Genomic DNA, 16,632 nt, shown 5'->3' with positions numbered 1-16,632 from the left:
TCATCTGTAGAGGGACATCTGGGCTCTTTCCATAGTTGGCTATTTTGGACGTTGCTGCTATAAACATTGGGGTGCATGTGCCCCTTCGGGTCACTACATTTGTATCTTTGGGGTAAATACCCAGTAGTGCAAATGCTGGGTTATAGGGTAGCTCTATTTTCAACTTTTTGAGGAACCTCCATACTGTTTTCCAGAGTGGCTGCACCAGCTTGCATTCCCACCAACAGTGTAAGAGGGTTCCCCTTTCTCTGCATCCTCACCAACATTTGTTGTTTCCTGACTCATTAATTTTAGCCATTCTGACTGTAAACCCAGCTAGTATTTTAAGACTGCCTGTTCATAGTTCATGATCAGAGTTTATATTTGCACCTGTGTATATTCTGAAGTTTGTCTGGTGGGCTTAGCAGTTCTGAAGATTTTTAGGAGATACATGCTACTTATGGCATAGTATCTTTAGAAAAGTATCTCATAATTATATGTTTTGTTGCATAAAAATGTGTATTAAATATATACTTGACCTCATTGAATAAGAACTGATCTTTCAATGAGTTTCAGAAACATTTAATTCTGTGAGATACGTCAAATCACAAAGCAATCATCATTACTCTCGGAAAGCCAAGCATAACCTAGAACCTATTGAGAATAAGCATTAAATAATGAATAATGATGACTTGTTGCATGCACTAAGTTTTTTCTAGGGATTTCTACATAAAACATTCTGTCTCCCTATTTGAAGCAGGAACTATTGAAACCAATCCATTTGAGAATTACAAACAACATATATTCTCTTTAGCTTTATATCCAACTTTGAAATATATATTTCACATGTTTTCATACACACTGATGTGTATGTATTTCTAAAATTGTTCTTGGGAAAGAAGAGATCTCCAATATGTTTAATATATGCTTTGATGAATTGAACTATAATGTATAGTTTAAAATGTGGTAAGCATTGAACTACCTCTATTCATAATTAATAAGATTGGAAATTTCCTGAAACCTAGATATATGGAAAGTGTCATGTCAGAAAGGAAGACTCCTTTGCTTACCAGAAGAAACAAGCTGAAGGCTTGCTCTTCCTACTTGAGAATAATAGTTACCAAATACAGACCTATGGTGAAGTTTTGTCCTATCCAATTGAAATAAGATAAATTAAGACAGTTATAGTGAATTGTTTTATAAAGTAAACTGTTTCTTCTAACACTTTTCTTCAAACCTATGTTTCCTACTGGTTTTACTTTAAATTGCCATTTTATGAAATGATATTGATATTAGATATATTCGTTATTTTTAATTTCATACTTGGAAAAATTAAAAATTAGTAACCTTGTGTCCATCCCTTTTGGGGAGAAACTGGCTGGTCGGGAAAGTAGAGCAAATATTTAGATGTGCAGATATGCAGAACCTGGAGTGAAAGCATGGGAAGGGGGTTTGGAAGCCAAGACAGAGAGGCTAAAGAAGAAAGAATTGGAATATAGAACAATAGATAGTTTTTAAAAGGAATTTGTAAATTATCCATTGGAAAGGTATGAGGTTAAATTTAGGGGTTCGCTTGTTCATTCAGCCACCATCTCCACACACTGTGGTGGATGCTTTAAGCAGTTTCCCAAATGTGCCTAATCCTAGGAGTCACCCATACTCTTGTCACCCAGATTCTTAACAGGAGGGACTATGGATCTGGAAACATTGAGAAATGCTGTTTTCGAAGATAGAAGATGTGTTAGATTTTGTTACTCTTGAGCAATTTATAATCTATCCTTCTCTCTCTACGCCTCAGTTTTTCTGTCTGCAAAAATGTAAAATAATACTTTTCTTGCCAGTTTTCAAGGTTAATAAGGTAAAAGGAAAATATCTTCAGAGGGTTAGTGGAACTTGTAAATTGACTAATAAGGTTTATGCTTTTGATTGTGTTTTATGTGGGGGATGGTGGTGGCTTTGAGAAAGAAGGACAGAAGTATAATGAATGGATAAAAAAGATGTGTGTATATATATGCAATGGAATATTATTCAGCCACCAAAAAGAATGAAATCTTGCCATTTGCAATGACATGGATGGAGCTAGAGTGTATTATGCTAAGCAAAGCAAGTCAGAGAAAGATAATACCATATGATTCACTCATATGTGGAATTTAAGAAACAAAACAGATGAACATATGGGAAGGGGAGAAAAAAGAGAGGGAAGCAAACTGTAAGAGTTTCTTAACGACAGAGAACAAACAGGGTTGCTGGAGGGAGGTGGGTAGAGGATGGCACTTTTTGTGGGGCACCTGGGTGGCTCAGTCAGGTAAACATCCTTCTCTTGGTCTCAGTTCAGGTCTTGATCTCAGGGTTGTGAGTTCAAGGCCTATGGTGGGCTCCATGCTGGGCATGGAGCCTACTTTAAAAATGGGGAAGGAGAGGGCACTTGTGATGAATCACTAAATTCTCCTGAAACCAATATTACACTATATGTTAACTAACTAGAAATTAAATAAAAAAGAAATTGGAACAAAAAAAAAGAATTTCGGGGGGGGGAAGAATTTTTAAAATAATAATAAAACAACTTTATCTTTTCAAAGTTCTGTTTCCCAAGTTTATTATCTGGGTTTTATTTTTAAAGAGAATGTGAAATATTCCTTGATGTATTTGTTTTTTCTTTTCCTCCAAACCAGCTATTCCTTTCAAATCTTGTATATCAAATCATAAACTGACACCTCCACTAGTTATTGAACCTAACCTCTTGTGTCCCAGGCAAGTGTTATTGACAAGTACCGTGAAGGGCCAAGCACAGCACCGAGTGCCTGAATTCAGAAGTGTTTGCTGAATGAGCCAGCAAACAAATGAATCCCTAAATCTGACACCATCTCTTTCCATATTGTAGACTAAAAATCTTGTGTCTGACTTCTACAGACATTTGGAGAAAAATAGTTCACCGTTCCCTCTGATAGTCTTTTCTAGGTTTTGTTTTATTTTTATCTGCTGACAAAATCCCTATTCAGAAGGCTTTCCCCTTATCTCTACCCTAACTCTCTTATGCTGTAGTTCAGCATGCTTTTGTATTTATATATCTAGGTTATTTATAGTCAAATGAAATAAACAAGTTCTCCTTTGGTAGTAATTTTTGGCTGGGACTAATTTTCATTTCTGTGATAATTAGCTGCTTTCAGTAACTTATTTTTTAAATTCATTTAGCAGCAGCAACAGAAGAACCAGAAGTGATTCCAGACCCAGCCAAGCAGACAGACAGGGTGGTGAAAATAGCAGGAATTAGTGCTGGCATTCTGGTGTTCATCCTTCTCCTCCTAGTTGTCATACTAATTGTAAAAAAAAGGTAAGAACTAACTTTGTTCTGTCCCATTCACCTACCATTTATGTCACTAGTTTTCAAATACTGTTTTGTTTCCTTGAGCTCTTTTGAAATAGAACAAACAAGAAGAATTGAATTTTGACAGTGTTGCCAGCATCTGAGTCTATTTCTCATGACTTTTAAGTAAATTCCTATCGGTTCTTTGCCGTTTAATTTTGGATATAAACGTATGCTTTTTGTCAAGTTAACTTTGAAAGTAATGTATGAATTTAAATTTCTCAAATGCAGAGACACTTGAGATATTCATTTATCTTTTATTTTGAAATGTTATTTACTAATAATGGCAAAAGTATTTATTATGATACTTGGATTATGGTCTGTGAATTAGTTTGTGCTCTTACTCTGTTTTTCTAAATGTTGACTACAAGTAAGATATGAGAAGAATCTAAATATTATTTTGTGAAATTGTATATTAAATATTCACTGACTAAATATTTCAGCACATTAATATGAAGAGTCTTTTTGTTTTTTAATTGAGCGTTGGTCTTTTATACAATATCAACCAATATCGCCATCTTCTGGAATTCTATGAAGATATTAAGACCTAGGAATTGAAACTGAACTCTACTCAGGAGATTAAAGTATACTCTGCTGAAAAACATTTTGAAGTATACAGTCTGTATAACTTGAACTTCTTTCCATTCTATAAAATGTCATTATCTAAAAGGCGTTATCTTAGAAACTGATAGAACTCTCTTATCCTTCCAATCATATGTTTTAGATTATAGTGCAGTTTAGAAAGACTTTTAAACAAGTCTTTACATGCAGAGTACAGTCCTAAAATAGCTTTTTGTATAGAAGTGTTTAAAATTTATGATTATATCAAATATTAAATGATGTTGCTTACATTACATTAAATCATATACTATTAGGATTGTTTTATACTCAAAATAAATCATTAACAATATAGATAAGACTCATACTACATGTTTAATCATTCCATCAGAGTTTATTTTAATGTATTGCCTCTTTACAATTATCCCCTGGAGATATATATGTTGGAGAAGACACATCTGCATTAGAAACATTAGGTATGCATTATAGTGTTTTGTGTTAAATTAGCTACTTACGTGCTTTCCCTTATAGTGCTTTCTCTTTTTGCTGTTGTCTACCTCTGTGGTTGGAGAATACATCATAATTGAGATAGGAAGTTTTAAGTATTTTAGAAATACGAATTTGCCAATTAAGATAAATAAAATGGCTGATTGTAACCTTTTAGATCTTATGTCTCTATTTAGTTTAAATTTATATTTGCAGAGTTAACTAAACTGTTTAGAGAGTTAACTAAACTTTGCTTCACAATTATAAAACTATTCCAGTCCCTTCAGATTGGAAATGAGAGCATGAAATTGGCCTCTGATTATGTCCTCACTCAGTTAGAATTGGGTTAAACTTATTGATTTTATTTGTTATTTATTCAACGCTTATTTGTTATTGTAGCCTTCCTTATCCATGGCCCTCTGTTTCAGAAATAACAAAAAAAAAAAAAAGGAAACATAAATTACCTAAAGTAAACCAAAATAATCTCTAAGCATGATTATTTTTGTGTGGGTAAAATGCTCTGACAACTGTCTAAAATTGCATAATGTACAAATTCTTTTTCTGGTTCATATTTTAAATGGTTGGCCTCTCTATTAGAATGCTCAATGTTTGACTTTTCATAATTATGCATTAATTGATTATCTTTTGGTAGAAAGTATTCCAGGGCTTTTGTTTCTCTTCCTCACCACAACCTTTATGACTAAGAAAAGTTGCAATTTTATAGATAGAGAAAGTTACATATTTAGATATACTTCTTTCCATTATATAATACTAGAACTAAATTACATGAATCCCTTATCTAAGCAATTTTGTAATGACTTCTACTCATATGTAGTATGTCTCACATATATCGTGTATGATTTAATAACAAATATGTTTATTATACATACACAAAGGCATAGATTTTATAACCGTATTGCATAGTATCAAGCTTAATCAATTTTAGTATATAATGTTTCCCTTTTAATACACAAATTTATAACAAAAATAATGTAAAAGCAAACTATTTTAGTCTCTTACGGTCTTTGTTTTTATGGGAAATTAAGTTTCTCAAGACTTTATCCCTCATTGGGAATAATATACATAGGTATATTTCTCATGTTGAAAAATGTTCTATGCATTTTTGAGTTTTGTGTAAAGATATGGTTTGGAATTCAATTTAGTAAAATTCTACAGCTGAGGGTATATATAAAGTAAGTTTTTAGGCTAAGAAAAGGGATAGTGCATCTCTCAAAACGCAGTGTCATTTTTTTTTTTTAATTTAAACGCTGTTGAATTATTTCCAAATGTATGCCATTTTTTCATTGGTTATGTATTATATTTTAAATGTGCAGCATGAATACATTATTAATTCCCAACATAAATTTGAAATTATGTTTCAATACAGTAAATGTTTGTGTATGATATCATGATCACATACATCTACTGTGGAAATACCTCCGTGTATTTATAGTGCATGGGGCATATGTATATTCACACAATATATGTATGTACCTCTGTGCCATTAAGATATAACTATTTGTTTAGAAATTTAGATGTCACTCTGCATATATTCTATATTAACTTAATAGATATTTATGTTTTGTATCTAAAGAAAAATAGTCAATTTAGTGTAAAAGTTCTATACACAGCAGTTCCATCTGTCATGGCTTTTCGATGGTAATGGATAATATTATGCTTAACTGCATGTTGAAATACACAATCCATTTAATTTTTAAATTTTTCTGGCAGCAAGAGAAATACCAGCATGCTGTTTTCCAAATTATGTATTTTAAATTTTATTTTTCTGTTGCATATCTGTCTAATTGCATGGCAAAAAAATATCTAACCAAATGCATGAGCAAATTGAAATGCAAACCAAAAAAAACATGACTTTTATTTTATTTTACTTTACTTTACTTTATTTTTTAACGCACATTTTTCTGCTTTATTGAATGTGACAGAGTCACGCTTTTCATTCACCATTGCTTCTCTTTTTCCACTGTCTGTGATTTGCTTGCCAGGAGGAGCTACTATTCTTACTCCTACTACCTGTAAGTAGAAAACGGGTGATATACAACTTTACATGTGTTAAAGATGCAGTATCCCTTTTCAAAAAACAAGAACAAAAAAATTTAAAAATGTTTGTGATTTTGGTGTTATTTTCTGGACTCTAAAAAAAAAAGTTTAACCATTAACTTACTTTGTTAATCTTTTTAAAAAGGGATATTGTATTTCTGTATGTTCAGCTACTTTTAATTTTATTTATAATTTTCCATTAGTAGCTTTAGACTACACCCCAAAACATCATTTATTTACTTAAGTCAAACCTGTAACTTATAAACATGATACCTCATACCACAGATCAGGTCAGGTCTAACTGTGATAACGTCTTTCTCCACATTTCCAGGAATCCAGGACAGGTTATCACTTCAGAACACCTTTGGTCTGGCCATCTAGGCAAGCAGTATGCTCTTATGAAAACAAATGGATAAAATGATAATGTTGCAGTGACAAAGAAACAAAAAAATCTTTTTAGAAAAGAAAAATTGAGTTAATTTATTATAACTTAAACAGGACAATGATTTTGTAAAGCCAAGACCAAAAAGAATGCTGTGATCCTACACAAAACACACCTAGGTGTCCTTCTTTTCTCTTCCAAACAGTTAGCTCACCCTATACGTAGGTATGGAATGTTAGTTTGAATAAGGACAGAGAATATTGTTCCCTCTATTTCTCTAGTCATCTTGAGTTTATTACCTTAGATGCCGGGGTATTCATCCAATCCAAAAGAATGATAGCAAAAAACGTTCCTGGACATTGCTTGATCAGTTTTGATTCACCAACTTTTAAAGCTTAAGGATTGTGATTAAGTATGTTTGGGGGCATTTATCCCACAGTATTTAATTTACAAGGTAAATTTAAGCTAGCTTTACAATAAAATTTGGTAAGAGTCTCAATGACTGTAACAGGTCTGCCAATATTTTAAATATTATAAACGCTGGCTTCTTAAAATCTGCTAAAACAAGCAATTGTAAACTAACAGTGCTCTTAGCTTATTGTGATGAATCATAATATCCTTGTTAAATCATGTTTGATGAAGCCAAAGATAATTAACTGTACCATTTCATACAATTATGGAACACTTTTCCTCTTTATAGCCCACCCATATATCCACCTGCAGAAGTTTATGCTGTTGGCTGCTTTGATAATGAAAGTCATTTACACATCTGTCAAACTCAAGTAGTTGCAAAATAAATTGCTAACTGTCCTGAAGTGTACCATATATACATACATTATATATATCCACATATACATGTGCGTGTGTATGTGTGTGTGTGTGTGTATATATATATATATATATATATATATATCTGTATATATATATATTGCTGGTTGCTCAGAGAGAGAAAAAGCATCAAACATGTAGGAATCAATAAGTATGTATAAGAATGTCAGTAAGCTTACCATTAACCATTGATGCACCTGTAATGTTAGAATGGGATTGCTTTCTTAGTGGATGGATAACATTTCTTTATTCTAGGCTATATAGTAGGTTATGATACTGTTACTGTAATACTTAGGGCTATTAGCATTATTAATCATAATTTCAAAAGAATGTCACAGATAAATGATTTTTAAAGCTTCCTTAAACATATCTAATCTAAATCTAAACATATCTAATCTAAACATACCTAACCTGAATTGGAGATTTTTTAATAAAAGTAAATAAATAAAATTTAAAAGAAAACCAATTGTGATCTTTGAGCTAATGTTCATTGGCATTGTCATAGTGACCGTCACTCATGATCAAAACACTTAACCCTAATGTTAATTTTTATTCTGTAATAACCTGAATTAAAGCCTACCTCACAGGGTTGTTGTGAGGGTTAAGGTATAAAAACCAAGTTGATGGCTGGCAAATAGTAACAAAGGTTATAACTCCCCCCATAATTTGTCATCTAGCAAAGGTTTGTGAATCTTAAAAGTCTTTCATTGCCATGAAAACTTTATCAGCCATACATTTGACAAGTTAATTGCTTCTTATTTTTCCTTAATCACAAAATATACATATAAATTATATATGTTTTAAAGTAAAGCCTCAGAGTTTAAACCTGTCTTTTCTAAATGCTTTGAACTGCCCATCCTCAAAATTTTAACAGTATTTTTAATCCACATTTCAAGTTGTGTTATTTTTATCCAGTTCAATCTCAGATTTTTTGAGGGATGAATTCATTCTTCTTGCCCAAGAAACAAAGATTGGAAGCTATTTCTTAAATTTTTTTTTTACTCTTTTAACACTTTCAAGGGGCAAAACATTTGTGCTGTATTCACATTCTTTTTCTCAAATTTATAACAACTAATGTTTAATTCCTAGATGCTTCATATTATGTACTTATGTAATGTGGCATTTTAAAAAAATGTCAGCAACTGGGTATAGTGTAACAGTTTAGGCTCAGAACCAGGTCATTCTTCACTTATTGTTAAATAAATAGTCTTGGGCAAGTTATTTAAATTGTCTGAGCCTCAATGAACTCATCTATACAATTAGAATCCTCATGCCTTTTTCAGTGGGGTGATCTGAGAATTAATTGAATTAACAAGTGAAAAGTGTGATGCATATAACAGGCCTAATTCATCCATTCAACAAGTATTTATTGAGTGCCTGCTATGTGCCAGAGATGCTCTAAGTGCTCGAAGTAATGGTCCTTCTCTCCGTGGAACACACAACGGGGAAACAGAAGGATATTTGCACTGATACATGGTAAGGATTGTTATAGGCAGAAAACATGGTGCTATAAAAATACCTAGCAGGGGAGCACCTGGGTTACTCAGTTGGTTAAGCGTCCGACTCCTGACAGCTCAAGTCTTGATCTCAGGGTTGTAAATTCAAGCCCTGTGTTGGGCTCCATGCCTAGCTTTCAAAAACAAACAAACAAACAAACAAACAAACAAACAAACAAAAAGCTACCTAGCAGGGAAACTAACCTGAGGTGGGTTGTATTGGGATCCGAGAAGCCTCCTGATGCAGTGAGACAGAATGGAAGCTAACCAGATATTGGAGAGAGAGGAACAATGTAGGTCAAAGAACAAATACCTTATATGATGGTCTAGAGGTAAGTTTGGAAAGTAAAGTCTATAGACTAAAATATGACCTGCTGATGTTTAATTTGCCCCATAGCTGGTTTCAAAAAATAGATCAACTTGAAAAAATTAAAAAATCAGGAAATTTAACATAATATTCAGATTCATGACTTGTCTTTAAAAATAATTTTTAAAATCAGAAGCTCAACACTGGGCTCAAATGCCAGTAGTCACTTAGGCCAGGTTGCCCCCAAAATGGCTTTCCAGTTCTCCACCATCCCCATCCTTCCATACAGTGTCTTAGCACTGGCAGCAGGAGTCATCTGTGTTCCCTCTCTGAAATCGGTAAGATTTTTGCAGGTTTTTAACATTCACCTTAGCCTAGAAAAAAGAGATAATAACCCTTTCAATGAATACAGCAAATATTCCTAATAAATGATGGTGGTAGTGGGCATGGTAGGGATGGTGGTGGTGGTAGTTCTTGTTATACTTTTGTCATTTGTTATCTTACTACTAGTACTGTCATTACCGTTATTATTATTTCTTTAAAAAAATTAATGCCATTTGCATCCTAAAGCTTAGTTTCTGACTATCTTATTTAAGTGTCAAATCTGTTGTATCACTCTATTGGATATTTTGGGTATGTACCCCTTGAGGCCAAGTACTGTTATTCTCAGGAAGGAAAATCCGGAGGAGCTCTCATATTGCCACATTAGTTTTGTAAAAGAAAGGCCCTTGGACACAAACACAACCATTAAATGAGCCTTTAAAAAATATTTGTAGTATATTTACTCTAGTACAGATACTAATGAGAATCAGAAGAATATGTCCTAGTTAATGTATAGCTAAGAATCATTATTCTTCAGACAACTGAGGAATAATTCCAAGGCAGCATAAACTGCTGCCGTAAACATAATCTGCTGCTACAGGCTTTTCGAATGCCTTTATTTATATTATACATAAATTGCTTTGTTAATGTGATATAAATGTTTTATATACCCTTAATAGTTTTTTATTGCATGTTTTATGTGTAACATTCACAAAGAACCAGAATGTGTTTCACATCCTTGATATATGAGATAAAGATGTGAATATTTGAGTAGCTCAAAAGTCTCACTCTACTAATTTCTGAATCCCCTCAGTTATTTGCCCTGCTGCACTTATAAGGCAGTTCTTCAGTTAAAATTCTGCCATGTGGTTCTAAAACACATTTTTAGGATGTAAAAATGGCTATAACTCAAGATTATGATCATTTGTATAATATGTCAACATTATATTTTCCAAACTTTTCTCAGGGTGCTTTTCTTACACGGTATATAATTTTTCCATATATATGTGTATTTGCATTAAATCTAGCAGTGGTAAATTCTGCAACTCTCCAGATTAAGTTGGGATTAATGTTATAAATATGCTGCTAAATATGTTAATGCTACACATGTTGCATTTTTACTGAATAATAAAACAGAGAATGAAGAATGGGATTTCTTTGTGCATTTTAATTGGGTGACTCTAGTAAAATAAACTTTAAAAACTAGTCATGCTATTCCCCAGAAGAACTTCTAAAAGGTAATCAAAAGAATTAATTACCTGAAAACCAAAACTTAGCTTACATTTTCCTTGAACAATTTTACTAAGGAAGTATTTATTTATGGCTTTAATAAAGCACAGTTATAATTTATGACTTTTAATGATACAAGAAATGAAAGGCTTCAGTTGACTGCTTGAATGTTGAAATATCCATATGACAAATAGTTTTATAGCTACCAGCAGATGTTGTGTGAATATACAACCTAATTCCTGAAATTAGGAAACTTAGAGATTCCAAACTACGTCTATATGTATTCTTATCCTTGGGCTTTCTTGAACTGCTTACTGCTAGTGTCACCTCTCCTTCAGGCCTCACACTAAGGTTTCCCATTTGTATTTGCCTTGGCAGCAAGCTTGCTAAAAAACGCAAAGACGCCATGGGGAACACCCGGCAGGAGATGACTCACATGGTGAATGCTATGGACCGAAGTTATGCTGATCAGAGCACTCTGCATGCAGAAGACCCTCTTTCCATCACCTTCATGGACCAGCATAATTTCAGTCCAAGATGTAAGTTCTTCATTAAAATTTTAATAAATGATTTTGAAGCCCTTTAAATCACTTTGAATTCAACACACTACCTTTGAATAGTGGGAAAAAGTAAAACAGAAATGGACAAAGCAGCCAGAAAGAGAAAAAGTCATAGGGAATATTATAGAATTTTTAAGAGCACTGGTTTTCAGTCTTGATGCTGGATTTAGTTTAACTGCAAACTGTATGACTTTTATTACTGTATCATAAAAGATAGTCACATACTACCTAACACCAAATCATATGTTATTGCTCTAAGTTGAAATACTTGATTGCCTACATAAAATTAGTTCACTTCAGAATTTATTTATAATTATTTTGCCATTTGAGTCTTCTTTTGTGTAAGGTAAAGTTCCCTTAGAACTTTAACATCATAATTCTTTCTGGGAATTATTGGCATGGGTGAAATTTTTCTATTATTCTACAAAGACTCCTGGAGAATTTCAGTAATAAAACATTAACTAGGGGAAAGAAGAGACTACATGCTCCTAAGTATCTGATGTGCAATCCAAAAATTTACTTGAACTGGAGGATTGGCAGGGAATGGTAAAAATCCGTCCATCCATCCATCTGTTCATCCATATTAAAAATTCCTAATGTTGATCTATAAAGGCAGGACTTCTAAAACATTTACACTGAAGTACTACCTCATGGCAGTTGATTTGAATAATTGCCCCACAATCAATATTACTGTTTATCTTCAGATTTCCTATGAATTTTATATTCTGTTCTATAGCACTGTGCTTATTTTGGTACTTAAATTTTAAGTAAAATTACCTGACTGTTTTTTTCAAATCCTCATGTAAAAGTGATGCATGAGGGAGGCAAGTCATGTTTATCCCTGGCCATGTATACACAGAGGTCTTCTTAGATTCCAGAGATTTGCTTACTCCAGTTTGAAACATGTATCTAAAGGAAAGCAAACAAAAGAAGTATTATTTCCTATACAGATTATATACACATGGAGTGGTGAGGTTGAGAAAATAAAGTATTTGTAGGTTGTGTGTATTTATGTCTTTTCAGAAAGGGAAGGTTTTTTTCCTGCAGTGTTTAGCTTGGTGAAAATTTTCAGTAATTACTGGCCCTAAAAGCAGCCCATCATTTTCCTTGATATATATTGACACCAAATTAATAGCTATAACTATGCTGTATGAGTCATTTTGGAATTTAATTTTAATCATGATGGGCCTTTTTCATCTCTTTTACTTCTATTTCACTGTAAGATAAATGATAGAGAAAAACATAAAGTACTATTTTTGTCAAAAATAAGTTTTGCTGAAAATATAGGTGTACCATCTCTCTAACCACTTGATTTAATAATTAAAAGGGGTTTGAAAGCATGTTTGTTCCCTAAACTTTTCTACCTATTGCCTATGCTGGTACTTTATTAGGAAGCTTGAATTCAGCAGTGTAACAAACTACAGATACCCACTTACGAATTTGGAAAAAGGATTAACTCTATTTCTTACGGTTAGCTGAAAAAAAATTATTTGGAATGAATATGAGATAATTATTTCTCTAAGTACCTTGCACTTGATAGATCTAAATGGGTCTCCCCCCCACCACCATTTTGTAATCTTTATAATGTCACGTTGAATCTTCCTGGCTTTTAAAAATTGAACAGAATACTGAACTTTAATTATAGACACACCTTTCCTGGTGTTTTGAGATAACCCAAGCTGAAAAAGAATTTTACCTTTGCAGGTTATAATAATCAAAGTTGAATAGTTTTATTTCTTAAGAAAGCATAAACCTATTTTAAAGGAAAAATGTAAAATACAACTTTAGGGCAATATATTCCTTCATGAGCTCTGTTTTCCTGCAGTGCCCAATGATCCACTTGTGCCGACTGCTGTGTTAGGTGAGGCCCTAATTCTTTATCATTCTTTCTTGCATGGATCACACATCCTTGCATGAGTCACAGCTTTGTCTATACAGTAATTATTTACAGTGTAGGAAGCAGCTTGATTTTGAAAATTAAGTCATGATCTTATCAAAGAGAGCAACTGTCGTCAAACCAATCAGATCTAATGGATTTGAAATTAGCAAAATGCCTTTTTTAAAGCAACATATTTTTAACGTCTTGGTTCTGTTAGATTTGGAGCAAAAGTACAATGGCCCATAGTATGTGACTAACGTTTACATATGCAGGTTAGCAGAATGAACCCAAATGCGCACATCTCAGGGGCCAGGGCCACCTGAGTGATTAATCTATATATAAAAATCTACTTGATGGAAAGATTTTTCTCAATCCTCCTAAGTTTATAGCAACTAAAGAACACATTTCCAAGGAAACATTAAGAATGTGTGCATTTGCTTTAATTTTGTCTTTATTAAGAATTTATAAATGCAGGCAAAGTAACTACAATATTGATGTGGAGTTCTGCATTCTATATGCATCTTACATGATGTGTTATCCTTCAAGAAATCTAGAATAAGCCAAGGTTTACCTCTATACAACATGTAAGACAAATGGTATTGCTAGTGATGAATAAGGCCTTTTCAAATGTGAAATTAATGTTCAACTGTATATTTAAGAATGGAATGAGTTTCATTTTAATTTGTACTCTGTTCCTTGACTAATTACACACCAATGATTTTTGACCAGCTTGCTTATATGTTAAGAAGTTCTATATATCAGTTTTACCCCCATGTTTCTAATATTTAAGATTTAATCAAAGAAATAATGAAAATTGCCAGATAAATATATCTTAAAAGTTCCCAATTCTCTCATTAAATATAAAAATCCAAATTTCTTGTGAACCTAATACCTTATCTTACATTTTATGCATGATTTTATTATCTGTGTATTCAACATTTAAATACATTTTTAAAATACTTGGGAGTAATACAACTAATTCAGTTAAGTGAAACATACCTCTTTTTTACTAAAATAATTATAAATAATTTTATAACATAGAGAATATATCCTCTGAAAAACTCTGGAAGTCAATGTTGTCTTTCTCTGATTATACTCTCCTTTTGATGTCCACACCAATAATGACAGGGAAGTAAACCGGGGAATTCGTCCCAATGGGTAGGCCAGTCGTGTAGGGAGGAGCCAGAATCATGATCATTGGGATGGCACCAAATACCTCTGAAAATGTCATCTTCTGTTAAGCAGAATGCTGCAGAATGCTGTCACCATCAAATTAATAAATAAAATTCAATTAAAATATTAAAAACTCACTGAGGAAAAATTAGTTACCTAAATGTTAAAATTTCATTATAGTAATATTCTAAGAAAATGTTGAATTGGGTCCAAGTCTCAGTTCTCCTGGGGACTCAACAGTATGAACCCATGGAAGTGCCTTATGTCTTTTCTTTCCCATCTGTAGACTTTTTCACAGTTTTGTAAGGAAAAAATGAAATAGTATATGTGAGCTTTATAAACTGTAATGTTCAAAAGATTATTGTAAGAATTTCCCCTGTGGAAACAGATATTTATGTTTAAGGAAGGCTAGAATTAACACAACAGCCATAAAGTCTATCCATAGAAGCAGTTGTTACGCATTTTATTTCATTTTGAAAGTCAAGCTGGTTGGTTTTTTTAAAAAATATATTCTTTAAAAGCTAAATCTCATTAATCATATCAGATGTAGAAACGGTTTGTTGCGTTTTTCATCATTCTTAGAATCATAGTGTTTATGGTTACTTTGCATCCACTTGATTTAGTATTTGTAAAGCAATTTTTGAAATCACTTCAAATATTGCTTGATATTAATACCTACATACTGATCTTAAAAGCGCTTCAAAACTTTTCATATTGATTCATATTTTTGTTTTTTTGTGTTTTACTGCTTCATTGGGTTAAAGTCCCTATAACTGGTAAGTGCATTGCAAAGAATTCTAGAAAACCTTTCCATCAAGGAAATATTCAAAGTTATTATTCTTAAATGTGTAATAAGGATAATGATTAGAACATGTACTCTCCCTACTAGTGACATTATTAGGTGGTGTTATGAGGTGGAAATGTATTGAGATTAATAATTCATATGTGATTATTTTAATGAATACTGCTCTTTGTATTACTGTGTTAAAGCTTAATGCAAAACAAAAAACACTGTCTATTTCATATTGGACATACCGTGTAAGATTTGGAATATGGGTGAATTCTTTGTTTCTCACTGAGCCTTTTATAATTGTAAATATTCTGCTGCTCCAGCAGGTATGGTATGAGCTCTGGCCCTGTTCCACAGAGCCTGGGCTACCGTATTCCAGCTTGGGTGATTGCATTTTGCCTCTCTGACATTATCTGTCCTCTTTACTTCTCATCCTAAGTTGTATATTCTGTGACAGTGCCCAAATCAGTGGCTTCTCAATTGAATTTTTACATTAACCTTTATGTCAATCTATTGACTGTAATATTTTAGCAAAGGTAAATCAGTTGAGTGTAGTCTCATAGGAAGTAAAGGAAACTCATGAATCATGTTTGCTAGCAAATGTTGGTGTGTAGAGGGGGTGGGCAAAACCTGAGTTGGGTGGTTAGGTCACAACAGAATCTACCAGGGGTTTTTTGGATTCAGTGCGATATTTTTAGAAATAAATGCAAAAAGAAAAGGGGAAAAAAAAGCATTCACCCTAATAAGGGAAAGTAAAATAAATGCAATCAAACTAAATTATAGACACACACAAATCTGATTGTGGGGTTCTTTTTTTTTTCCCCCTTCTCCAGGAAGAAAAAATGTTTATCATGGGGACAACAATTCATTTTTTGCTATATCCTATTTGTAGAGTTGGTGATAGAACAGGCAAATGTACCAGCACTTGAAATATGTTTAACTGTTAATTAAATATCGTTCTCTACAGTATGCATTATCATTAAAAACAAAAGTTCCCCTAAGAGTGTATTTTCTGTTCTGTTAATGAGTATGGCAGTATAATGCTTTCCAAAGTAATGCCCCTTAAAACATTTGTTTTTTTTTTTTAAGTGGTAAGTTTAAATGTAGTAAATATAAGCATGCTTTTTCTCATTGTAATGATTAGTGCTGTGGTCATTAAAATAATACTTATTCTTCATAGGTATAATGTTCTTGTTCATTTCTTCTTATGACATAAAAAGA

The 16,632-nt window shown here is 32.7% G+C and overlaps 1 protein-coding gene across 5 annotated transcripts in view; it reads left to right on the top strand.

Moving 5' to 3' along the window:
- PTPRK (protein tyrosine phosphatase receptor type K) overlaps window positions 1-16,632 on the top strand; it is a 552,323-nt gene that overhangs the window by 508,219 nt on the left and 27,472 nt on the right. For 3 of the 5 annotated variants that reach the window (XM_073893908.1, XM_025865329.2, XM_073893910.1), the window contains exons 14-15: window positions 3,172-3,310; window positions 11,388-11,548. In XM_073893908.1, coding sequence (XP_073750009.1) covers window positions 3,172-3,310; window positions 11,388-11,548 — 300 coding nt within the window. The remainder of the gene's footprint in view (window positions 1-3,171; window positions 3,311-11,387; window positions 11,549-16,632) is intronic. The other 2 variants (XM_025865334.2, XM_073893909.1) reach the window with 1 other exon arrangement.

The sequence above is a fragment of the Callorhinus ursinus genome, unplaced genomic scaffold (assembly GCF_003265705.2).
Source record: "Callorhinus ursinus isolate GAN/ISIS: 27379988/994484 unplaced genomic scaffold, GSC_fseal_2.0 scaffold6, whole genome shotgun sequence".
Taxonomy (NCBI): domain Eukaryota; kingdom Metazoa; phylum Chordata; class Mammalia; order Carnivora; family Otariidae; genus Callorhinus; species Callorhinus ursinus.
Note: the sequence above shows the minus strand (reverse complement) of the source record. Positions and strands in the feature narration are given on the sequence as shown.